General features: G+C 42.7%; 1 protein-coding gene across 2 annotated transcripts in view; it reads left to right on the top strand.

The window, feature by feature from the left end:
• SLC25A36 (solute carrier family 25 member 36) overlaps positions 1-20821 on the top strand; it is a 45803-nt gene extending 24982 nt beyond the window's left edge. Inside the window, exons 2-7 of one of the 2 annotated variants that reach the window (XM_073581086.1) lie at positions 1928-2098; positions 8339-8416; positions 8838-8938; positions 17720-17786; positions 18838-19127; positions 19343-20821. In XM_073581086.1, the coding sequence (XP_073437187.1) occupies positions 1928-2098; positions 8339-8416; positions 8838-8938; positions 17720-17786; positions 18838-19127; positions 19343-19536 (901 nt within the window). In that variant the 3' untranslated portion in view covers positions 19537-20821. The remainder of the gene's footprint in view (positions 1-1927; positions 2099-8338; positions 8417-8837; positions 8939-17719; positions 17787-18837; positions 19128-19342) is intronic. The other variant, XM_073581087.1, reaches the window with a different exon arrangement.
• The last annotated feature ends 5989 nt before the right edge of the window (positions 20822-26810 follow it).

The raw sequence follows: 26810 nt of genomic DNA on the forward strand, positions 1-26810 counted from the left end.
ATTTTCTTTTAGTTTTTATTATTTTTCCCTAACTAAGGGGGTGATAACGGGGGGTTTGATTTACTATTTATGGCGGTTTTTATGGTTGGCGGCTGTCAAACGCTAAAAGACGCTTTTTATTGTAAAAATAGTTTTTGCATCACCACATATTGATAGCTATAATTTTTCCGTATTTTGACCCACCGAGTCATGTGAGGTCTTATTTTTTGCGGGATGAGTTGACGTTTTCATTGGTACCATTTTCGGGCACGTGACATTTTTTGATCGCTTTTTACTCCGATTTTTGGGACTCAGAATGAACAAAAACCAGCGTTTCATGAATTTCTTTTGGGGGAGTGCGTTTACACCGTTCCGCGTGCGGTAAAATTGATAAAGCGTTTTTATTCTTCGGGTCAGTACGGTTACAGCGATGCCTCATTTAGGTCGTTTTTTAATGTTTTGTTGTTTTTTTTTGCAATGAAAACAATTTTATATAAATTTTTGTATCGCTTTATTCTGCGAGCTATAACTTTTTTTTTATTTTTTTGCGGATGACTCTGTATGGCGGCTTGGTTTTTGCGGGACAAGATGACGTTTTCAGCGGTACCATGGATATTTATATGCGTCTTTTTGATCGCGCGTTATTGCACTTTTTGTTCGGTGGTATGATAATAAATCATTATTTTTTGCTTCGTTTTTTAAGGGGTTCGCTAAAGGGGTTAACTAATGGGACAGTTTTATAGGGCGGGTCGCTACGGACGCTGCGATGTGTACTTTTATTGTGTGTTTTTTTTTTTTTTTTTTTTTTTTTTTTTTTCTTTATTACCTTGTCCCAGATCACTGTGACAGATCAGAAATCTGTCACAGGCAGTTTTGCAGACTTCCTCATGCCTACGCTTTGCAGGCAGTGAGGAAGTCCGCTCCCTACAGGCCCCGGAAGGCCCCCGTCGCCATCTTGGATCCGGGGGCCTGTAGGGAAAGAGACCCCTGCAGCAGCGCTGCACATTGCGCTGCCGTGGGGGGCTCAGGGAAGCACGGAGGGAGCCCCCTCCCTGCCGATGCTTCCCTTTAACCCCCGGTACACCGCGATCGCGGTGTGCAAGGGGTTAACGTGTCGGGGGCGGTCCGTGACCGCCCCTGACACATTGTGCCGGGTGTCAGCTGTGATAATCAGCTGACACCCGGCCGCGATCAGCGGCGCTCACCACGTGGGCGCCGCTGATCGCTGGGACGTAATATTCCGTCCATGGTAATTAGGTCCAGGGTCACATGGACGGAATATTACGTCCATTGTAGGTAAGGGGTTAAGGGAACCCATCACCAGAAAAAATGCTGTTAATGGCATTAACATGCCCAGGACTGAGAGCTCCACTGCCAGGAGAAAATGAACTTTCAGCCCCATGACCAAAACCAGAATGCTGCTGGGGGGGGGAAATCAAGTTCACTTTCTCCCTGCAGCACTTGGTTAAGTGTGGACTCTGAGCAGGTTGGTCATTCCATTAACCTTCGGGTTAATGTTTTTTTTTTTTTGTTTTTTTTTTTTTCTCTCTCCCCTAGTAACAGGTTCCGTAAATCGAGTTCTGAGCCGGTACACATCAGAGTTCTCACTTGTTTCATTAGCCATTCATCCATGCAGCTTTTATTCCTAATATGTGCCGTTCTGTTAGGACTCCACTGAGCAATCACCCCCTTTAGAACTAAAGAATATGAGGTTTCACTATTGGTCTTCTTACTGTGAGGCTACGTCCCCACGTATGCAGAAAATTCCTGACTAAAAACTGGACTCCTTCCCAGGAAGCTTTTTTTTTTTTTTTTTTTTCCCCCCCCATCATCCCTAATGCTCAGCGGTACGTGGGAAGAAGCGATGGTTATGACTACATCAGCAGAACATGCAGGGTTGAATTTTACATTTCTTAAATCTGTTTTCCTTTCTGACTTCCCTTTACAGATGTGGGGGCACTGTTGGTGCCATACTGACGTGCCCATTAGAAGTTGTGAAAACAAGACTACAATCCTCATCATTGACTTTCTACATCTCTGGAGTTCATCTCAACACCGTAGATGGCGCCGGCGTCAATAGAGTGGCAAGAGTGTCTCCAGGACCACTGCACTGTCTCAAGTAGTATTATTATTATTATTATTATTATTATTATTATTATTATTTATTATGCATTTATATAGCGCCATTTATTCCATGGCCCTTTACATGTGAAAAGGGGAAATATAGATAAGTATAATAAACATGTGTAACACAAGTACATAAGGAGAGGGGACCCTGCCCGTGAGGGCTCAGTCTACAGGGATGGGTGAGGATACAGTAGGAGAGGGTACAGCAGGTCATGCGGTGGTTCACTAGACCGAGGATCATTGCAGGCTGTAGGCTTGTCAGATCAGGTGGGTCGTCAGGTTCTTCTTGAAGGTTTCCGTTGATGGTGAGAGTCTGTGTTGTGGCAGAGAGTTCCAGAGTATAGAGGAAGCATGGGAGAAGTCTTGTATGCGGTTGTGGGAAGAAGAGAGAAGGAGATCTTGAGATGATCGAAGGTTGCGTGTGGGTAGGTACCTAGAGACCATGTCACAGATGTATGAAAGGTAATGACTGGCCATGGGGCCTTTGTTGGACCCCATCCTAACATGCGTGTAGCCATGACTGACCACCTAGGTTTAGCAGCCACATTGTCCACAGTGTCTAGATGCCAACGGTGCTGATGTAGTTGTGATATCTGGTCTTCCCAGTTACCCCTGGTGTATAGTGACAGTGGATTACAAGGCTTTGCATTGCCACTAGTACCAGCAGACTAGTAAAGAAGTCAACTGAGAGCTGGTTAATAAACAGAGGTTCAAAGTGAACTGCCCAAAGCTGTAGAATACATAATCATTCAGCGGCAGGCAAGAGTGCTTTCAGACTGTCCTTCACCACGTTCATTAGTCTTGTGGGGGCTTAAAGCAGAAAATGGATTTCAGGAGTATTCACCGACAGGTCATTGTAGATGGCGTGAGGGTGTCCACTTCCTGTAGGCATAACATGATGCAAGACAAAGCACAAATGACTCCAGCATACTCAATGGTCTCATCGGCACGTACGCCTGGATCTCATTTTGCATGGTGATCAGATATAATCCCAGATGGGACCACTGAACGTGGAGAAGAACGCAGTGTGAAACTGTCCTAAGAGGTTAATGTGCACCAACACACCGGGCTTCTGGAATCTGAGAGATGCCACTCAATAGGCAGCCTTGGGACTACTACTAATCTTGTCACTTGTATTACTTTAGATAAGAGAACTCTTCCCCACTGTAATTAGATCTGCTCAAGTTTTGCTTACTTGGTTCAGTTTTAGATTATTATATTCCATGACTAACACTAATAACTATTGAGTATGTTCTACTAAACATGATGATTATTATTGGAAGGGATTGGCAACAATATACAGCACTGTGCAAACATTTTATGCAGGTGTGGGGAAAAAAAATGGCAAAGAATGCTTCCAAAAATAGAAGTGTTCGCAGTTTATTTCAGTAAATTGGCAAAATGAATGAGCAAAAGAGAAATCTAAAATAAAAATAGGTGTAATCTGTTTTTGCCTTCAAAACAGCATCAATTCTTTTGAAGGAACTCGAGAGGGAGGTTCTTCCAAACATTCTGGAGAACCAACTTCAGTGGATGTAGGCTTGTGCAAAGCCTTCCTAGACAGACTCAATGATGAAGAAATCATGGCTCTGTGGGAGCTATATCATATATCTGTCTGTATTTCTCAGCATTGAGGACACCAAGAAATGGGCAATATTGAGGACCGTAGACATAGTGGTTGGACAATAAAACTTAGAGCAGCAAATGAAAGACACATCATGTTTACTTCCACTTGAAATCATAGTGTTTACAAGTGCCATCAGCTCAGAACTGGCAGCAACCAATGGGACTCCATTATTGTTCAAAGAAAGTATGAAATGCTATATTGAAGTACACTTCTGTCTTAAAGCGAATATACTTGGTGGAAATTCCAGCCTAGCTACCTGTATTTTAAAGTTGTCCAGGCAGCTAACATTGGGGACCTACTCTTAGCAAATAGGAGGTACTGAGTACCGCAAAACAGCAACTGCTACATGCTGTTTAGCTTCATTCAATGTGTACATGTGGTGGCCACTGGCGCTAAGAGCGGGAATTCAGTGGGTGGAGGACCTCCTCTGAGCTGTTGGAATGACTTATGCCTGTATAGCACCATCCTATTCTGCAGCTCTTTAGACATCACTGTACCCATTGGGGCTTACAAACTAAATTTCCTATCAGTATGTCTTTGGAGTGATTATTCTTATTGGTCATCAATATTTGCTTGTACAACCACTTTATTTCTGTGCCAATGAGTCCTTCATAGAAGCCTGGTAAGTTCAGCATTCTTTAGTGGATCAAGAGAATCCATCCATAATCTGAGAGCTGCCTGATTCCAGTAATGTGTTAGAGGGCCATGTTTTCTGGGTTCCATGTTTCAGCCTGCTTCCTCCAGATTTGTGTGAAGGTGGGCAAGTGAAGCCAGCTGCTGACTGGTTGCAGGGATCACTTGACGTAACACTGTTGCACAATCCTCAGGAGAGCCAGTTATCACCAGAGGAGCAGAAGTGAGCTTTTATTTTGGGCAAACAGATTGAGAATGGGTTGTCAGAGTAGTGGAAAACTCCTTCAATGAGAAATGCTGTAACAGATTGGCATTCAAATCCTGCCTTACTGGAGCAGCAGCTACAGGGAGAAAAGTGAACTTGTCTCCTCCCTGTAGCCACTTGATTGTAGTCAGAAAGGTGTGCTTGGGGTGGTTATGGTCCCTGCTTACTATACTGTGAGCATGGCTATTATCATTCCCTGGCACTCCGACAGCCTGTTGTACATGTGTAGGCTGTTGGGAAGTGATTGCCACCACTTGCTGTATAGTGACTGTATCCACTCCCTGATCTGTGCCAATGACTGAAGGTGAGTCAGGGAGGGAAGGTCAGGGAGTGAGTCAGTCAGTGAAGGTGAGTCAGTCAGTGAAGGTGAGTCAGGGAGGGAAGGTGAGGGAAGATAAACCTTCACTTTCTCCATGTAGCCACTGCTCCAGTAAAGCAGACGGTCATTATTAATTCTGTGTAGCTGCAGATTAGCCTGTCTGTAGGTAAAAAAAAAAATGCTTCTGGACAAGATTTTTTTTTTTTTTTTTTTTTTCTTTTTTAAAGGGGTTGTCAGTACAGAATCAGTATTTAAACAAAGTACAGGCACTTGGTGCTTTATACGATTGCCCCTGAGGAAGCTGCACTTGTTTGTGACTTTACACGTGGGGTCCTCTCCTTGATTGACGCAGGTTTTGTATGAGCTTACATTATGATGGCTGATCCAAGTCTACATATTGGCTTGTCTCTGCATATATGGCTTGTTATTTGTGCTTTATCCTCTTCATTGATTAAGTTTGTGGTCTTTTCATCTGTCAGGTTTTTTTGATAGTTTGGCACCCAGGTGTGCCATATTCTAATTGACTGCTTTAACATGTTCATATGTGTAAGCATGACTGTGCACTTGTACTCTATATGTATCCTGTGCTTTATACATATTTTTTAACCTTTTCTTGGGTTAGCTTGTAGGGTTGTCTAATTTTCTCCCCCCCCCCCCCCCTCCATATTTATGCACATGTGTGAATTAAAAACAGTTGGATGGGCCCCACCGTAAAGCACCAAGCACAGATTTGTCAGCAGAGGTCAAACTGAGTCCCTCTAATTTCCTGCTGGCTGAGGAGGCAAAAGATGATTTCCTGAGATCCTGAATAATGAACCACTTTAAACTGGTTCTCATTTATAATATTGACCCATATAGTTAAATCGCCTGTGAATGTTTTTGGTTTGGTCACTAATTTGTTTGCCTTTCTGCCTGATTGGACATCAGAGAATGAGGATGTGTGAAAGTGGTGCAGGCTGAATGGCGATCATATGGAGTAGATGTGTTTGCGTGATATCCTGCTGACGTCACCTGGACTTGTTGTTGTGTTCGGCTCAGTTCACATTGTCCAGTAATCATCCTTTAGAAAACCAATCCAGTGAACAAAAACTAACCTTCCAACTCTCTAACTTATCAGCTCACACTGATTGCTTCAGAATCTGTTTTGATAAATCAGTGAAGCCAGTATGGGTTATAACGTGTACCAGTTGAAGCTGTTTGAGGGTCAGAAGTGGAATATTTAACATTTAAAGGTTGAGCTGCAGTTCTATGCCAAGAACCACCTACAATATATCTTGTTTTGCCTCAAACTGAATTTCTAGTAGCCACGAATAAATGTTGGCATTTCTTCAGTAATGTTCATACATGGCAAACTTGACTTCCCTATAGGACCTATGGTATGACGGTGGCCTCATCTTGGTAACACCTAATAAGGCTTAATCACGCAGGTTTGCAAGGTTCTGATGGAGGCTATGTACGTCTTATCAATAATATTGGGACAATTAGAGAAGATCTCATTACTTCGTCCAACATGCTCTGATTTCTGGAGGGTAGAAATTGACTCTAGGGCTGGGTCTCTTAAACTTTTTGCATGGATATACAATTGCTCTGAGCAGTCATTGTTATGTTCACTTCCCAGCCCCAACCCACTTCCTCATATCTAATGCAGCATATGGGCATCCTACACAGCCAAGCACATGGGCCATTAGTTATTTATATAATGAGGAACTTCCCGAAATCTCACATCTAGTCGTAATTGTGGAGTGGTGAGGTACCCGATGCATGGCTGACAGCGTGACATAAAGGGGGGGGAAAGTCATAGCTTCCATGAATCATAATGTCCGGCCTGTTGTAGCTCTTGTCTGACAGATCTTTCTACGGATTCCACCATAAATACGCTCTCTGCTTGGGCAGCATTCAGCCTAATAAGGAAAAAGGGGTAAGATGCTACTGTAATGATCTTATCTACCCCAGGACCTTGGAATCGGGCATACTTTCAGGTGATAGTAGAAATGCCACCTTCTCTTGTTAAACAAACACACTTCAAGTGTAATACAGCTTCATGGGAGCTGCTGTAAGAGTGCCATTCAAGCCAAGCTAGGAGCAACAATATCTCCTGGTTATGCTGAGCCTAATGTGTATAGGGGGCTTGCCAACTGTCTCCCTTCCCCACACCCCTCAATAGATTGTCAAGGCAGATGGTTCTGCCATGTCTGCTTTCGTTCATTGTTCCCCCCCCCCCCCCCCCCTTAACCAAATACAAGAAAACTAGAGGGAGGTGTGATGGTATTGCATTGGGAGGGCAGTGTCATGATGGGGGCAGGCTTTGCAGCGTTGAGAATCACACACACACTTTCCCCATGTGCTGACTTCTCACGTCTGTGCTCTTCTTTGACCTGTCTACCCCATGTTCTATCCCCCTTGTTTGCTGTCTGTCTCTCCTTCCTGTGCTGTGTTCTTCCCTCATGTGCTGTCACATTTGAGCTGCCTCCCTCTGTGCTCTCACCCCTGTGTCTGACTATGTACAGAACATGCCACATCTCCTGGGCAGGGGAGGAAGCAAAATACAATACTGACATTACAGCAGGAGATCACAGAGGATTCATTTTGTGAGGTAAATATTGTTTAAAAACAGTCAGTGAAATATTTTACCTCACAAAATGAATCCTCTGTGATCTCCTGCTGTAATGTCAGTATTGTCTTTTGCTTCCTCCCCTGCCCAGGAGATGTGGTATGCTCTGTACACTGTCAATACACCATTTTTAAAATGAACTTTCGCTTGTGGGAAAACCCCTTTAATGTGACCAGCTTCCTCTGCCTGTAGACACGTCACGCATCTGCCACCAGGATCAGCCGAATGATTCACTACGTAGAACTCGTGCAGTGACTTCCGCTGGTGTTACCACGCAAAAGTCTGTGTGTGAGTGGTGGTACAGCGCAGTAGGTTGGTACCAACAGTTTCCATATTGAGATGCCCCTCACTTGGGTGTCCCAATATGGCGGTCGGTGAACTTCCTCCGCTTGGAATTCTGGGATAGTGACATCTGGACAGAACAGGAAATGAATTCATTACAAGGAAATTATATAAATGGCTTATATCGTACATCAGAAGTCTCATCTCTGCTCCTCCCTCTCCGTCCCAACTTCTAGAGGAATCTTGCTCACAAAAAGAAGTGCCTAAAGAGGGGAAAGAAGCCATTGGGACAGTCTCTTACCATTGGTAATCCTGGCAGCATAAAATGGAGTAGCTATACAGATCTAGTATATTGATGCTGCCCAGTAGCTTTCCATGAATCCTTATGCATGTGAAATGGCTAAATTATGGGTCATGTGTCAGCCCTTTATAGATGGGCATTGGGTGGATTTTAAAGCTTTGGATATCTAACTTGCACTCTGTCTGGATTTGCAGGATGATTCTGCAGAATGAGGGTCCTCGTTCCCTATTTCGAGGCCTGGGCCCTAACCTAGTGGGGGTGGCGCCCTCCAGGTACTGTACGCTTATGAATTGGTTAAAATGTCTTGGGTGTAAAAATGACCAGGATTTTTGCAATGTTTCATGTTGGGCTTTACTGCAGAGCACAATGTGAGCAGAGCGCTACGCTGACCTTACTAACACAACTTTGCTCTAAATAACTTTTGTCTAAATATAGCAAAAGCTTTCAGTGCCACAGAATAGTCTTATTGTAAACCTGTCGGCTACAGGAATATACCCAGGTCCAGAATGTCTGCATGTAAAAAGCAAAAGTAATGTTTATAGGTTAGTCATAGTAGCGCTTGTTTATTGGCAGGATGGCTGGCAAACTGTATGTGTTAGTGGTATTTGTCAGACAGCTATAAAGCTTATGCAAATGCTCGAATGATGTACTAGTCATGTAGCTAGCTTTAACTAATTTTGTTTATATATGCAGGGCCATCTATTTTGCAGCTTACTCAAGCTGCAAGGAAAGACTGAGCCAAGTATTTGGGAACGATTCCGCACAGGTGCACATGTTCTCTGCTGGGGCAGCAGGTATGTATCCGGACTTATGATGACCAAGTAGGTCTAGCCAGATGTAAGGCCAGTGATAGAAATTAGTCTGAGTCTTTATTTCCACTCTTTGGATATTCTACACTTGGCTTTTGCTCCAGTACTAGTCTGACACTAACATTACTGATGTTTAAAATTCCCTGTTGGCTACATTTACATGTTAGGATTAAGGAAAATGCTATTACAGTATTTTAGGGATTTGATCAATTGGTTGTCTCGCCCATTCACAATTCCAGATGTCATTTATTACATATTTACATGATCTGTACACCACCTTCTCACATGATAGAACATGAGCTTGACTTGATGCATTGTTTGCAAATTTCTGAGTTCTCCGTGCAGTTAGTAACACTCCTCTCCAATTAAGTGCCAACACATCCTATAACTTTGCTTTTAGGTGATGAACATCCCCAATGGGAACTTTGGTTCAGTGAGAAGTTGTACAAGCATATGCTTTACTGCTATCCAAATCTACAATGAGGGGGAAAAAAATATAATATATAATATATACTCTCTCTATCTTTCCATTGTATCCAATATTTTGTATGGAAAGCCTGACTGATGCTTAATACAACTTTGTTATATTAGCTTTATGAAAACACTGTACTTAACTAAATGTCATAATTGTATTGTGACCTCTTCAGATATTCGTATAGTGCAAGCTGATGAGTTCCTTTTGGCTAGCCCTCTACTCATGGGGACTGATGGGTGATTAAAGCTGGATTTGTTAGTGGGCCTCTAACTGCCCTCAGAGCAGAGCTAAATTCTTTAAAGCAATATGTACTGACGTGTATAATTCTTACAACCAGACATTCAGTTAGCTTAAAAGGCTATTTTGTGGCCACTCGGGCTCTTTATCTAATCTATTGTCTAAGTCAGGGGTACAGAGTGTTTGAATACAGCACCAGAACCACAGTCAGTACATTGCAATTGATTGCTGCAGTTTAGCATTAAGTCTGCCCCATATACATTTGTATATCACATGAACCTGATGCTCCCAAATTAACAATGGTAAGGAGATACTGAGAGTTGTTACCAATCAGACACTGGCTCTTGGGGTCTGTGCACACGTTGCGGATTCTACTGCAATCCGCAGCAGGCTTGGCCCTGCGGATCGCAGCAGATTCTGCTGCGTTGTACAGTACCATAAAAGTCTATGAGAAATTAAAAACGTAGTGCACATGCTGCGGATTTTTCCATGTGTATTTAAATCTGCAGCACGTTAATTCTTTTGTGCGGATCTGTGTTTTTTGACACCTGCTCTGTTATAGGAATCTGCAGGGGAAATCCACAGGCTAATCTGCACTAAATCCGCAGGTAAAACGCAGGTCATCTTACCTGCGGATTTAGCCAAATCCATGCAGAAAAATCCACAAGGTAATTTGCAACGTGTGCACATTCCCTTACAGGAATTACAACACAAGTTTCCATGAGCTTGCAGACTTCCATCTTCTGCAGCACATCCCGACATGTCGCCCTTTAAAAATATCCTTGTGCCCAAATAAAAATGTTACCTTTTGTTATGCCCCACAATATATAATTGTCAGTCATGGTTCATAAAGCGACCCTCATATGATCATCCTTACAAAACATTGCCTCCCCACTGTCAACTTCCCTTTTTTTATAAATTAACAATCACAGTACTCCCTTATGAAAACTGCTACACTGTCTATCACGAAGTGTGGCCTTCAGAGTACGCCAACCTCTCCATACTGTTCCACACTCCCAACTCATATTTTCCCTCATGCTGTTCCATCTCATCAGTAACCCCCTTGGGGTATGTTCTCACTGGGCGTCTTTGCTGTGGTTTTTTTTTTTTTTGTTTGTTTGTTTTTTTTTTTCTCTGCAGCTCAACCTGATTTCTTGGCAGGAGAGAAAAGCTGCGGCAAAAATGCAGGTTTAGGTGCAGTTTCTTGGTCTAACTTGTGTCTTTGTCCATGACTTTTCTGCAGAAAAAAGCTGCAAGTAATGATACCTGGGTTTTTAAAGCGTTTTTTCAACACCCAAACGCTGAAAGTGACTTGCTCTATGTCCAAAAAAGCAGCAAAGCACAAAATCCTGATTACAAAAACAATGTCTGTGCATGAGATTTCTGAAATCTCATAGGCTTTGCTGGTACTGTAAAAAGCAGCTGAAAATTGGCATAAACAGCAAAAAACGCCCAGTGTACATACCCTTATAGTAGTCTGTACACTCCTTCTTCATGGTGCCGCTTGCCGTTCCCTGCCATGTCTGCTGATTCCTCGGTGTCTCTAGTGACCTCATTGTCCCCTACACTGAGTTCTTTTGTGCCCCTGTCCTCTCAAGTGGTCAAATGAATTTGCATTTGCAAGACATGAATAAACTGGAGTACAATTGTGAGCCAGTATCTACAAGGGCCTCAAACCTTCATTTACCAGACCGTGTTGTGCAGGCCTGTTGTAGGAATTGCAAAACAATCCTCGGCTAGATATGCGCCGAATACTCAACCACTCAGAACGTATGAGCGGATGAGAATTCATTGGTTGGCAAAGATTCCAAAGAACGAAGTAACTTACTCTCCTGCTTTATTCTGACAGGAACTGTACAGTCCATAAAATGCATAGCTGTATAATGGCTCTGAAAACGGCCATGAAGTGAGAATCGGGAAGGCTTACACTAATTGCGAGTCACCACCAGGGCCTCATTCATCGAATTCCCTCTTGTAGCTTACACTTTCTATTTTACCACTGAGACTTCAGTGTGTGCAATAGATTTCAAGTGTCCAAATAACTCGGCTCCATATTGATCTTGTCTACTTGACCCTTGATTGTAGCCTGTTCTAAATCGATATGTAATCAGGAAGAATAAAATTTACATTAATGTGTAAAACCATCTTGGCCTAATGACTTCAGTTATCTGATAAACTGACAATTGGCCATTCCCTCACTTATCCATTGCATGTTGTATAATTTGCCCTTCTGTTAGCCATTAGTGTACATTTCTTTATCGTCTTCATTTTTGACCCAGTTGATTTAACTTGTGCAGATATACAAGCTCACAGCTTATAATAGTCCTCCCACTCACTGTTTGTTAGGGAAAGATTTAGTAAAGTTTGGTTATTCCAAACCCTAAGTACAGGTTTGCCCATCCTCAGTTTTTACAGGGATAAAATTACTTTTAGGAGTTTTTGATGTTCAGTGTAGTGTGTGGGGTTTTTTTTTTTTTTTTTTTTTGTTGTTGTTGTTTGAGACTAAACATTGATCAATGGCCCCCTTCCATCTTAAGAACGGCTTTTTACCAGACACTATATAATACAGGTTGTGGTATACCAGTCTCAACCCATGGGTGAGGGTTTTCTGGCTGTTGAACCTGTACCTGCCACAATCTGAAAAAAAATATACCATACATTTCCAATCCATATTTAGTACCATCCAAACCTTTAAGGGTAAGTATTTCACAGACAACTTTTTAATTTGTTCTGGATGCATATAAGCATATAAGGGGCAGAAGTACTCGGCTGAGATCTGTGCACTTCATTTATGATCAGCTTTTCCAGGAGAGCAGAGCTAGAGGTGCACCACTCCAAAAAAGGCTATAGGGAGAAGTCTGAGCATTTCTGCCCCTCTGTGTCAGCCGTTGGTCGAAGTCACTAATATGACAAGTGTGTGGTGGTTTTTTCCTTTGTTTTTTTTTTTTTTGTTTTTTTTTTTGCCCATCAGCTGCGGCCACCACAATCAAAGGCTTATCTACTGCATTCTGTAATGCTGTAGATAAGCCCCTGATGTACCCTGAAAGAAGAAAAAGCAGTTAGATTTTACTCACCCAGGGGCGGTCTGGGTTCGGAGGGAGTTTCAGTCTGGTCCAGCTCCTCCCATCTTGCAGCGATGACTTCCTCTTCATACCTGCCCGTCGTGGCTCCGGCGCACTGCTCTGCCCTTTTGAGGGCAGAGCATAGTACTGCAATGCGCAGGTGATGGACCTCTTCCGCAGTGTGCAGCTGATAGGCAAAAAATAGGGTGACAGATTCCCTTCAAAATTCTGACTGTTATAATGTTTCCATACATTAATCTACAGTTCATGCCAAATGTCTAAAGTTCCTATTGATTCTCCCGTCTTTTTTTTTTTTTTTTTTTTTTTTTTTTTGTTTCATTTATAAACCCTTCTTATTTTCAGCCTTTATCTTATTTCTCCACTTTTTTTTTTTTTTTTCTTTTCCCCATTCTGCAAGTCTATATATACTTTGTGAAATCCCCCTCCGTGGGTTTCATTGGTACGCAATGTTGTGGACCACTGCTTGTTGTTGCGATACAGAAAAGCCTGTGTCTATTTTAGGCGTTAACTGTACATTTCCCACTGTGAAAGGCGCGAGATTGTGTCATCTCATGCTCGCCTCCTGCAGGTCTCGTCCTGCGGAAATATGGACTAAGTTAACCCTCGTGAGTACTTGACCCAGCTTCTATCTGCAGCCAAAAGAGTAAGAACAGTACATTGGAATTGTAATTGCCTTTTTTTTATGGGGAACAAAGAAAAAGCTCTGAAAAAATGTTAAATACAGAGTTATGAATGTAGCCAAAAGTGTATTATATAGGTGAGATGTGTGTGTGTGCGCTTATGTATTCATCGGCTCATGGGTCTGTATGCCTTCCTCTTGCAAGTCGCATTCATTGAAGTGTGATATCTGTATTACACCGACATGAATTATCTCTAGACTTAGTTTTGTTACCCATTCACTAACTTGTCAAACCTTATGTTTTTGTGCCCGTACAGATGTTGGCCCATAGCAATAGACAACCAGTGGCGTCTAACCCACAGAATACTGACTAATCAGAAGAGCACACTCTGTGACACTCCGCTTTTGCTACCCCCTCAAACACTGAAAGCCTATCCTACGGGTGGGCCACCTATTTAAGCTCTTCAAACTTTATTGAATGGACATTCCTTTTGTATAAGAATGGTAGTGGAAGAAAATTCATGGGGCTGGCCGTACACTTAAAAGCCAAACTCCTATTTCTAAAATATATATTTTGGGGAGTAAATTAAAGAGCTGTCATGTCCCTTTTTTTGCAGCCATTTCATCTACTTCAATGTGCAGACACTGCATGTACTGCAGATTAACATTTGCCTGGGAAGTGTATTAATATGCAGTGTAATCTCTTTGGCCTGGAGATTAAACAAATGATCATCAGATTCAGTCTAAAGTAAACTATACAACAAATATAAATCCTATTAAGTCTCTTAAATACTCCTGTATGTGGGAGTGTATCAGTAAATTTGTTACATGGGTTATTACAGCTTCATATTGGCCAGAGCTTTATTTGCAGATCGTGCACAGTGGCATCCTTGGTCCGCCTGCCAACTTTGGACATTATCTAGACAATATTTGTGTGTTCTGGGCACAGTCCCACTGGAAACTGAGCCAAATCGCAAATGTATTATCTTGTCCCAGCATTACATGACACTCATTGTGTAACTTTCTGACCATGAATAAGCATCCGACAACATGGTAAAGCAAACACAATGTTGTAATCTCACAGGTCATTTGGGGCAGTCTCAGCTGCTGGAATAAATTGGCTTTTATTGCATAAATTATATTTTGCATCTTGTACTGCCCATCTCTGCTGCTGATAAAAAGGACAGAAGGTCGGCACCTGCGGAGAATGGGTGCAGCATCCATCTTGACAAACCAAGGGTCGGTTGACATGAGCATGTATGAAAGTCGGCTTCATCAAGAACAGCTTTTTTTTTTTTTTTTGTGGGTGTTTTTTTTTTTTTTTTTTTTTTTTTAAACTTCAAATGCAATCCACTCTTACAGCAGCAATTCTTTACAGGACCATGTACAGTTTCCTGTTTCAAGAATTGCCTCTGTATGGCATCCAAACATTTTTCTCCACCTGCAGATTCAGTCACTGAGAATTCATCCGCACTGCCCCAGACAGCACTAGGGCTGAAAATGGTCATGTGAACAAGCCCTTGCTCTGTATATGCATTTTTTGTTTTGGTTTTTTTTGTTACACATCAAAATGAATAAAGAGCATCTATTACTTTGCTGTTTTTATGTTCAGTTTTAAGACTGAGCATGGACTGCTTAGGAAAACTAAACTTCACACAAACAAGAGTTTCTAAAAACTTGTTTCCATCTCCCTCAATACTGATGTGTACACCTTTTTAGAAAAACAAAAACATGATAGACCTCTGCTATTCTCTCCCTCAACTTCATTTCACACGCCACAAACCAGTCTTGATATCTGGATATCCCATAGAGAACACCTGTGGGTCATTCCTGGACAAATCGATATGTTCACACATCCATGACAGGGACAAAAAAATCTGTATGGCCTATAAAGGATCTGAAACGATCTTCATGTATTACTTGCTTAGGGTGCGTGCACACAATGTGGGTTTTTCCGAGCGGATTTGCAGGTAAAATGACCTGCAGATTCCCCCTGCGTTTTGACACATGAACAATGGAACAGGTGTCAGAGGAATCCACAGAAAGAATTGACATGCTGCGGATTTAAAACCGCAGCAAATCCGTGTGGGAAACATCCGCAGCATGTGCACTGCTGTTTTTAAAAGCCATTGGATAACATTGTACTGTAATCTGCTTGAGGATCTGCAGCAGAATCTGCACCTTGTGCACATACCCTTAAGCTGTGGATTTTTCAAACTGTTGACATCACTGTATTTTGGAAAGGCTGGCATCCGCAGTAAATACCTACACAAAGAATCAATGTACAGAGTGTTTTAACTTTTGTTTCACATTCACTTTGGATATTGAGATTGGGAAAGATTGTGCTTGCAAGATAAAAAAAGGAAATTCTGCAACTTTAGGGTTCCGTTAGTACTGGGGCTTGTTCAACACTTCGAACAGCGAACAGTCACCACAACTTTCTACTGTAGCAGATTCAGGAATAAAAGAACACTTGCTGAAGTCGAGCATTTTAAGTTTGTCAGTGCGATTGTATTCATTCGATCACTCTTCTTTAATAGTCGGGCTATGGTTTCAACATCTCATGGGCCAAAGCATTTGGTTTGCAGCCTGTCCTCATGAGCTCTGTGTGAATGGAGAACATATCTGGGTGTATGAACACGCCATAGTAGTCTTTCTCCTTCCTCTCTGGCACTGCATGAGCAGCACTCTTTATTTCTAGATCTGGACATTGCATTTTTAAGGCCATTTCTTTGACAATAACCACATGCAAGTCTTCTTCATCTCTCACATTTTCCTTTGTTTTGCCTTTCCTAAAGCCGTACTGGTGGTGATAGAGCATGTGTGCTATATAATGGTGCTTGGATGGGAGAGTGCTAGACTGGTGAAGGGAGTACTCTTTAAAGGTCGTCTGTCACCCCTAAAACTTAATCTACTTGTACAATTGTATGAAAACAATAATGGAACAGATACATAGTTGTGTAAACCATCAATGTAGATGTAGATGCCTACCGGCTCAAAATAGGCCAACTGTATTGTGGGCACTCCATAATTACAATTTAAACACCAAAAACACAAAGTAGCAAGCCTTTCAAAATTTATTACAATTTATTCAGATGACATGTAAAAACTGTACACTACATATAAAGGCAAGGTAATGAGGGGCTCAGTTTTTTTTTTTTTTTCCTGTCTTCATGTGTATTTTTCCTGAATAAATTTTTGTATGGCTTTACTCCATGTTTTTGGTGTCTTTAAATTGAACAATTACATATGGGACTTGGCCCCTTTAAAAATACGCTGTATAGATTTCAGTTAACATTATTTTATTGTATGTATTGCACTTGCAAATTGGGGGTCCTCACTGTACTGCTCCTTTTTTTTTTTTTTTTTTTTTTTTTTTTTTACTGGCATTTCCACCTATTTGCCTTAATTGACAGCACTTGCTTGCCCAGAGTAAGCCTTGCTTGCATTAATCATCTCATCCCTGCACTGACACCTGTAGAAGGACAGGGAGTGCAGTGTTTAGGTTTAATTGGCATTTTTGGGGTGACAAACTCTCCTTAAATGGGGTTCTCCAGGAATAGCAAAAGTAAAAATATGAATTATATTGTGTTAATAGTATCGTTGGGGACAAATTCCTAATCTCCTAGTTCTGTCTAGGGAGGTAATTGCTGTAGTACATAAAGGACTGTCCTAGTAACACTATAGGACTGGATTCTGTGTGAGCATGTGCAGTCAGACCACTCCCCTTACTTCCTTGTGGTCATTCACACTGCTGGCCTCCCTCCTTACTGCACATGCTCACTGACTCTAGGCTTCAGCGTGTGACAAGGAGGTCCTCCTAATACCTTCCTTGGCAAAACGAGTGATCTAGGAAGTTGGTTATGCAAATTTCTCTATTCCTGGATTCCTTTATTTCCTGTTGAAATGGTTTAGTTCACACTACTAAAACATCAGCTACCATGGTGTCACTTTTTTTTTTTTTTTTTTTTTTTTTTCCTCCTTGCTTTAAAACTTTCCCATCCTTGTTACTGATTATAGTATTCCTCAAGAACTTTACCAGAAGGGCAATATAATAATCTTTTCATGCAATTTTTTTTTTTTTTTTTATTGCCTTTGTAAGTTCTTGAATTTAGTTTTCCAAGTATTCCTTCCTGGAGTCATGTACAGTAACCTTCAGTTTAAGATTTTGGCTTTTAGAGTTGGGTGGTGGGGCTTAGAAGTAAATTTACTGTAATTATTGAGCTATGCTTCCCCTAGCTTTAAACCTAGATCCTCTTTCCTCTATAGAATTTTAGTCACTAGTGCATGTTGTCATCGCTGACTGGCTAGGTTTGATGTAATATAGAATAATTTAGTGTCATTTTATTTAGGCTTTACTGCGATCACGGCCACCAATCCCATCTGGCTAGTAAAAACACGGCTGCAGCTGGACGCAAGGTAAGTTGATCTGCTTAGCTACTAATACACCTTAATCTCTGTTCCCTGGAACCAATATTAAATGTGGAAGGTTTTATTAAAACCTTTAGGCTGTAATTCATTTCTTCGATAATGATGATGATAATCTGCAGTGCTTTACAGACATTATCACTGTCCCCGATGGGGCTCACAATCTAAGTTCCCTATCAGTATATCTTTGGAGTGTGGGAGGAAACCAGAGTACCTGGAGAAAACTCATGCAAACACGGGGAGAACATACAAACTCCTTGCAGATAATGCAAGGACTGGTGGGATTTGAAACCAGGACTCCAGCGCTGCAAGACTGCAGTGCTAACCACTGAGCCACCGTGCTGCCTGTGTATGGACATGTATCATTTTATTTAGTTTTCTATGACCTACATGGCTGAGGTCAAGGTATTCCAGAGAAATGCATGTTTTGTATGTAAATGAGCTGTTAAGGTCTATGGGCGTGACATGGATCGTCCTGAGAATCTGCATCCAAAGCTCATTTTAAATAAAGGGGGCATTACCAATGTGACACATGTAATAACTGACTGCTATACTGATCTACAAGAGCATCAGTAATTACAAAGTAACCAACGCGTGCATGAGAATTCAGGAATCTTTCACTTTGGTACTAGAGTACCTTTCAGGATTTGTGAGCAGTGTGAAGGAAAAAACGGACAGTGTGCGCTGTTTGGTCACACAGCAGACACTTGTGAGCCAGTTTGCATTAGAAAGGTTATTGCCTTTCTGATGCAAAATTGACTTCACCATAAAGCAGACAGGACTAAAATGAAATGAAACCACCTCATAGCAAAACCCTTCTGTTAATATAATAACAAAAAAACCTTCCATGTGTTCCAAGAAACCAACAATTGTTTGCAGGGATGGCTGATTCACTGGGATCTTCAAAAAGAAAGCTAAAACTATACTCGGACTAAGTCCATATACATGTGTTAAGATTCAAATTACGTTGTCACAATTCACTTTTGCTCAAGTGTGTGTTTGTTTTTTTTTTTTTTTTTTTTTTTTTTTTTTTTTCCTCTAGAAACCGAGGTGAAAGACGGATGAGTGCTCTGGAGTGCATCCGCAAAGTGTACAAGGCAGATGGTGTGAAGGGTTTTTACAGGGGCATGTCAGCCTCCTATGCCGGAATCTCTGAAACTGTTATCCATTTTGTTATTTACGAAAGTATTAAACGCAAACTTCTGGAACATAAAATTGCATCAACCATTGATGACAATGAGGAGTCTGCAAAAGAAGCTTCTGACTTTGTTGGACTCATGTTAGCAGCCGCAACCTCTAAGACTTGTGCCACCTCCATAGCATACCCCCACGGTGAGTGCCATATAATGTATACAACTTTTTTTTTTTTTTTTTCTTCTCCACTCCACAAGTTTCTATAAACTTTGTAAGTTCCCCTGCTCTCATTTATATGGCTAACAAGACTACCCCCATGCATAATTTCTGCCTTTAGCATTAGGCCTGGTTGTTCTTTTGCTCAATTCCGTTATCACTAATATATTTAATTTTCTATTCTTCCCCCATTTCAGAGGTTGTGCGGACAAGACTACGTGAAGAGGGGACAAAGTACCGCGCTTTCTTCCAGACGCTGTCTTTGGTTGTGAAGGAGGAGGGCTATGGCTCCCTGTACCGTGGTCTCACTACTCACCTGGTTAGACAGATTCCGAACACAGCAATAATGATGTGTACCTATGAAGTTGTCGTTTACCTTCTGAATGGATAACCAGGAATGTCTTGTCTGTGAAGATGGGAGACCAAAGGAGTGAAAGTGGACCAGAGGGGGCACCTACTGAAGTAATGATGGTGACAACAAAGACTAACACCATCATGGAATATGGCTGCTGCTGGAAGTGCTTATGTCGCCTTCATTGTGTGGTCTTTGGCCACTCGTGCAATTTTAATACGTGGGGATTTGTTGGGGAAACCTCACTCTTCAAGATTGCCACTTCCCCTTTAACTGGTGCATTGCACTTGGATTTTCTAAGTCTGACATTGATGAGATTAGCGTCCCATCAGTCTTTTTGGTTTACAGTATACAAATGTAACTCCAATATGCCATCCATATCTCACGTCTCTGCCTGATGTATATCCGGTTTCCCCATCAAAAGGGAAAATATGAACTGGGCCTGAAGTAATTATGAGGATTACTTATTCAATATATATTCTGCATCACGTCTTGAAATTCTGCTTAGGTGGACTTTTTTTTTTTTTTTCTGCTGATGTTTGTGCATCAGCTGAACATATGTAACTCTTATCCCATGACCAAAGCCAGGCCATCTTAGTTCTCATGTCATTCATCAATCTGCCTCTGTAGCACCAACCACGGCATTCACCATCTTTACTCCCCTATAAACGTCACTCTCGGCACTCACTAAAATCTCAACTGTGAAATATATAGGTGAAAAGTCTTCTAGTCTAAATTTTTTTTTTTTTTTTTTCTTAAATGGTATTGCACCTCTTACTTTTTTTATTTATTTTTTTTTTTCACACAACTTTATTTTTCATAGCAATTAAACTTTTTGGTGCTTTTTGCATCTTGTCACTGCATTGAAATCTCCCACCTCACATTCAGAGGGGCTTCAAATATTTCATACCATGTTCGCTTTAGTTTACTCAGTCTCTTTAATGATTCAATAGAGCTGTTTCCCCCACTACATTTCTGTATAACCAAACTGACCAGATACTATAGTTTCTTCTTACTATAAAGATGTTTGTATATTTCATATAACTTGATTTGCAGTACTCTGATTTCTGGTTCACTTTTATTTTGTAATATCCAATCTTGTCCATGAGGGTTATAATTGAATTATGTACCTAATATTGGCCACCTTCCATTTTCAGATCTTTACTGTCCAGTCGGTGGCTACACTACAAAAGCGCCCGTTACGGAAGAGTAATCTAACGCTTGGGTATTAAAGTATTTATTGAACGTTCCTTCTAACCCTGGTTATATATATTAAAGAAAGTTTGTCTCCTTTTCAGAAATGAATAAAATTATAAATATCTTATTTTGTTTTCAAGGAGTTTTTTTTTTTTTTTTTTTTTTTTTTTTTTTTTTTTTTTTTTTTTCTCTTTTCCTTCTCTCAGATGGTGCTTCTATAGCTGTTAGCCCAGGGTCACACTTGTGAGAAACTCACACTCGTCTCAATACCCGGCACGCGCACCAGAGCACTCAGCTGCATTGAAACACATGCAGCCACACACTCCGGTCCAGAGTGCTGGGTATTGAGACGTGATACTCGTGCAAGTTTCTCACAAATGTGACCCTGGCCTTAAAGCCGGGGCCCTGAGCAAGTGGGGGGCCACACTTGCTTTGCTTGCCTGTGATTTGGGGGTGGGGGGCTGTTTTTTTTTTTTTTTTGTTTTTTTCTTCCCTACAGACATTCGAATACCTGGTCCTAGGGAGCCGCCTGTGCAGTGTCCATGCGAACGGCAGGGGCTCCGGTCCAGAGGCAGCGTTGGGAGTGCTGTATTCCGGCTCCCCCTCGTCTGAGCAGCAGCAAAAATGTCAGGTCCGGGGAAGGTCGCCTGCAGTTCCTGCAGGACACGCGCTGTCGGGGTCCGGATATAGCCGGCCCGTGTGGGAGCGTGGGGCCGGAGGAGAATAGGCAGCCTCTGTTCCCCTCAGGTGGTTTCAGCACGGCCCCAGGAGCATGGGGGCTGCGCACATGTAAGCAGCAGCACCGGAAGTGGTAAGGGGGAACTTCCAGGTGACGCCGGAGGTTCCCCAGCTGGATGATGCGGGCGGTCCCAGTAGCATTGTGGGACGGCACATAGGCATACATGCGCGCGCCCCCCCCCCCCCGAAGGCAGTAAGGGTCCTTGGACAGAAGCCACGCCACCAAACCTGTAACTCGGCCTCCTGATCTGGTACGTACAGCTTCTCTGGGTGAGTGTACCACTCTGCCTATCAAGCTGACTACCCTTCTCTCACTTGTGCCCTTTGTAGATGCCCCCTACCTGACTCCTACTCCAAAAGGCTGTGCAAAAGATGCTTGCTGCATCGTTTTGCTAATACATCAGTGTCAGCCACGGACATAAGGGTGATAAGAGAGGAGTTACAGGCCCTGACCCAGTTGAGTGATGTCCCTATTGGTACTAAAACCAAAAAGCCGATTACCGTATGTACTTGAGTATAAGCCGACCCCCCCCCCCCCCCCCCCCCAAAAAAAAAAAAAAAAAATTGCCACAAAAGTTGACTCTAGCATAAGCCTAGGGTGGAAAATGCAGCAGCTACTGGTGAATTTAAAAAATAAAAATAGATACCAATAAAAGTAAAATTGAGACATCAGAAGGTTAAATGTTTTTGAATATCCATATTGAATCAGGAGCCCCACATAATGCTCCATACAGTTCATGATGGGCCCCATAAGATGCTCCATACAAAATACACCCCATATAATGCTGCACAAAGGCTAATAATGGCCCCATAAGATGCTCCATAGATTATGTCCCATAAGATGCTCCATAAACTATGCCCCCATGTGCTGCTGCATTTAAAAATTAAAAAATGACCCCCTCCGTCGCTGGGGGCCAGGTGCCGGTGTCACTGCTGGCACCTTAGATGTTCACCTGACCTGCGTCCATCGCTGCTTGCTGCTGTCTGGCATGTCATCTGTCAGTGACGTTCAGACAGCAGGGGGCGCGGCGCGCACTAACCACGTCACCGCGCCCTCTGCTGTCTGAACGTCACTGACAGATGACGTGCCAGACCGCAGCAAGCAGCGATGGACACCGGACAGGTGAATATCACTATACAGTACTTGCCTGTCCTGGCTCTTTCTCTGCAGCCCCCAGCTTCTCCGCAATCTCCCTGCCTTCAGCGGTCACGTGGTACTGCTCATTAAACTCATGAATACAGTATGTGCATATTCGTGAGTTTAAGGAGCGGTATCACGCGACCATTGAAGGGAGAAGCTGTGGGCTGCAGGGACAGCGCCTGTAAGTATGACCTGACACCCCTGCCCCCCCTCCCTCTCTGACCCCCCTGGTGTATATGACTTGAATATAAGCTGAGAGGGGGACTTTCAGCCCAAAAAAATTGGCTGAAAATCTCGGCTTATATTTGAGTATATACATTTTTTTTTTTTTTTCCAGCTCAGACTCTGACGAGGATGAGGCTGTGGTCTCCGATACCTCTGGTGCATCTACTTTGCCATCTTCAGCTATAGAAGGTCATTCGTGTTTTCCCCTAGAAAGCATGGATAATTTAGTAAAGTCCGTAAGAACCACCATGGGGTGCACAGAAACAAAGGGGCTGCAAACAACACGGGAGGTAATGTTTGCAGGTCTAGCTGACAAAGAGAAGAGCTTTTCCTGTAATCCCGGCCGTCAAAGCTTTAATTAAAAAAGAATGGGAGAAACGGGACCAAAGAGGTTACCTTCCTTCAGCCTCAAAAAGGAGATACCCCTTCAGTGATGAGGATTTGCTAACGTGGACTAAGGTTCTGAAAGTTGTTGCAGTGGTCGCCTCTACCTCTAAGCAATCATCTCTACCGGTAGAGGATGCAGAAATATTAAAAGATCCACTCGACCTCAAAGCAGATGCCTCGCTGAAAAGAGCTTGGGAGGCAGCTACCAGCACATTTAAGCCAGCACTTGTACGACCCGTTCTATGCTAGTCTGGATTGACCAACTCGAACAGCAGCTAGACCAAAAGACCTCCAGGGTCAAATTACGAGCCACTATTCCCTTAATCCGGGGTGCAGCAGCATTTATAGCTGACGCCTTGGCGGGGTCATTGTATCTGGCAGCCAGGACAACAGGCTTGCTGAATAACACCAGACAGCCTGTGGCTGGAAAGGGGACACGCAGTCCAAATCAAAGCTCTGTGCCATCCCTTGTGAGGGTGAGTTTCTTTTCAGAAAGACCCTAGATGAAATCCTCACCAAGGCAAAGGAAAGAAAAAAGGGCTTCCTTAACCCCTCTCTCCCATTTTATAGGAGAGCGTTCAGGAGGCGGCCATTTGGTAGAGGAAGACCAGCGGAATACCAAAATCGTTGGTCTACAAAGGAGGACAAAAATAAAGGTGTCCTATTTAAAGGATTCTCCTTCTGCAAAGACAAATACTGAAGCACCAGTTCTTCCAGTAGGGGGAAGACTGAAGTTTTTTCCAAGAATGGGAGAAAATTACAACCAGTTCTTGGGTACTGGACATTAGGCATGGGCTAAAAATAGGATAAAAGTAGATATAGCGGTGCTAGTATACATAGGCTGGATCAGCTGCAAGTAAAGAAAACCCCTACCACAGTGGGGTAATTTAAACATACAAACAATACGTACTCGCGCTATGATTCAGACATATAAGTACGTTACTGATCAATTTTAAATACCTGTGGTGGTGTAGACGGAGAAGCCTTCTCCCAAGGTCGGTTGGGTATTGAAGAGATGTAGGGTTATTCTAACTTAAAAGAATTGAATGCAGTTAGTCATGCGCTATATCACTTTCTTCCGCAACTTCAGGGAGAACACGAGAGAATCCTTTCAGACAACACCACAGTGGTGGCATATCTGAACAGGCAGAGCGGAACTCTATTAGACAATCTAATGTCTTCCCCAAGAAAGATTTTGTCCTTGGCCGAAAAACAATTTTTGTCTCTTTCGGCTCTCCACATCAGAGGAAGAGACAACTCGGAAGCAGATTTCCTAAGTCGCCACACATTACGGCAAGGAGAATGGTGTCTGAGCCAACAGATATTCAAAAACATTGTGTCACTGTGGGGCCTTCCCCAGATAGATCTCTTTACCACAAGAGGAAACAGACAAGTGCGAAGGTTTGCCTCCCTGAATGTGGCAGACCACTCGGAAATTCTGGATGTCCTCCAAGCTCCTTGGCAATTCGAACTAGCATATGCCTTCCCTCCAATTATACTACTGCCGCAAGTCATCAGGAAAATCAGGGCGGAGAAGGCAAGAGTAATTTTGATAGCGCCATTTTGGCCCAAGAGACCATGGTTCTCATGCCTACAAACCATGTCAGTGACAGACCCTTGGGTGCTCCCCTCAACCCCCAAGCTACTCTCTCGGGGGCCGTTCTTCCATCCTCAAGTGGACAAGAGCAAGAGGGTTCACAGAGGGTTTAGTCAACACCCTCCTACAAAGTCGAAAATTGACTACCACGAAAATTTACACCAGGATATGGAGAAAATTCCTAGAGTTCCACACAGGTCCCGACTCTAGAGAAATCCCGATAGTACCCATCCTAGAATTCCTACAAAAGGCTAAAAGATCTACGGCTATCTGTCAATACACTAAGGGTCCAAGTGTCTGCTCTAGGGGCCCTCTATAGCTATAACGTGGCAGGCAACAGATGGATATCCAGATTCATCTCCACCTGTGAATGGTTTAATCCAGTCCCCATATATCTAGAGTTCCCCCTTGGGATTTAAACTTGGTCCCGGATGCCTTAACAGTGTCCCCCATTTGACCCATTAGACTCAGTATCTCTTAAATGCTTATCACTTAAGACAGTGCTTTTAGTGGCACTAACTTCAGCCAGGAGAGTCAGCGACATACAGGCACTATCTATAGATCCTCCGTGCCTATTAACATTCCAGGATCGGTTGATACTAAAACCAGACCCCTCATATCTGCGAAAAGTAGTGGGGAAATTTCACAGATCGCAAGAAAGCCACCTCCCTTCGTTCTTTAGTGACCCTTCGACTCCAGAAGAAGAAAAATTCCATACACTAGACGTGAGAAGAGTAGTTATAGAATATATTTAGAGGTCTAACAGGTGGAGGAAGAGTAGGGATCTATTTATATCCTTCCAGGGCCAAAAAAAGGGGTATGGAGTCACGAGGGGTACCCTATCCAGGTGGATTAGAGACGCAATCTGTCTGGTATACTCCGCGAGAAATAAAGATCCTCCGGAGGGTATCCGGGCACATTCCGCCAGAGCTATGGCATCCTCCTGGGCGGAGAGGGGAAACATCGCAATCTAGTCTATACGTAAGGCCGCAACTTGGTCGGCGCCTTCTAGCTTTTATAACCACTACAGGCTCAATTTATCATCCTCTGACCTAGCCTTTGGTAAAGCTGTCCTCAGCACGGTGGTCGCTCCCAGGTGAAGGTCTCTGAAAGTCTCTCCAGTGGGTGCTGTCGTGGCGAAGGGTAAAAAGCCGGATTACTTACCGGTAATGCTCTTTTAATGAGTCCACGACAGCAGCCACTCACTACCCTCCCTAAAAGTTAACATAGCGTATATACACCTTCTTAGATATAAAATTTATAAATTAAAATATTGAATAATATGATTGCCTAATAATTGGCGGTCCTCCAGGTACTCTGAAATCTAAATGAGGAGGCGAGGCGGACCGCCCTCTTCTATCTCTGTAGGTTTCCTGTTCCTATGGGCGGATCCCTCTCTCCAGTGGGTGCTGTAGTGGACTCCATTAAAAGAGCATTACTGGTAAGGATTCTGGCTTTTCTGAGCCATTGTAGAATTTACAATAGATATTACTCGTGTAATGTAAGAAGTGAAACCTGCCCACTGGCATGTGTTGGTGTGACCAGGCGAGGTATTATGCATCTTATTCTTAAGAAATATAGGGGTTAACAAGGCCTAGGGAAAAATGCCATTTATTCCTAAAATGGCACTTCATTTGTCCATTGGTTGTTTGGTATTTCAGCTTGGATTTTTTTGGACTGAGGTGTATTAGGGTGGATATGTAGTGAGTAACTGTATGAAACAAACCTGGTATCAATTTTGACAGAACATGGATGATTGATTAAAGGGTTATATGGAATTGTGGATTTCCTTGTCCCAAACAATGGCATTCCACCTTGAAAGTCATGAATGTCAATGGAGCTGTGCTTTGATGCCAGTCATGACTCATGGACAGATGTGACCGTTTCTGAGTAAAAGGTCAGTCATGTTTTCTAATTGGACAGCACACCTAATCTCCATCTCCGTTTCTATTTTGTCACATTTGGTCTCTACATCTCTTACGCCTTGTACATACCTCTGCATTAACATGGACGTTGGTGAACAAGTGA

Source organism: Dendrobates tinctorius, unplaced genomic scaffold, assembly GCF_039654945.1.
Source record: "Dendrobates tinctorius isolate UK_male_01 unplaced genomic scaffold, ASM3965494v1 ptg000069l, whole genome shotgun sequence".
NCBI lineage: Eukaryota > Metazoa > Chordata > Amphibia > Anura > Dendrobatidae > Dendrobates > Dendrobates tinctorius.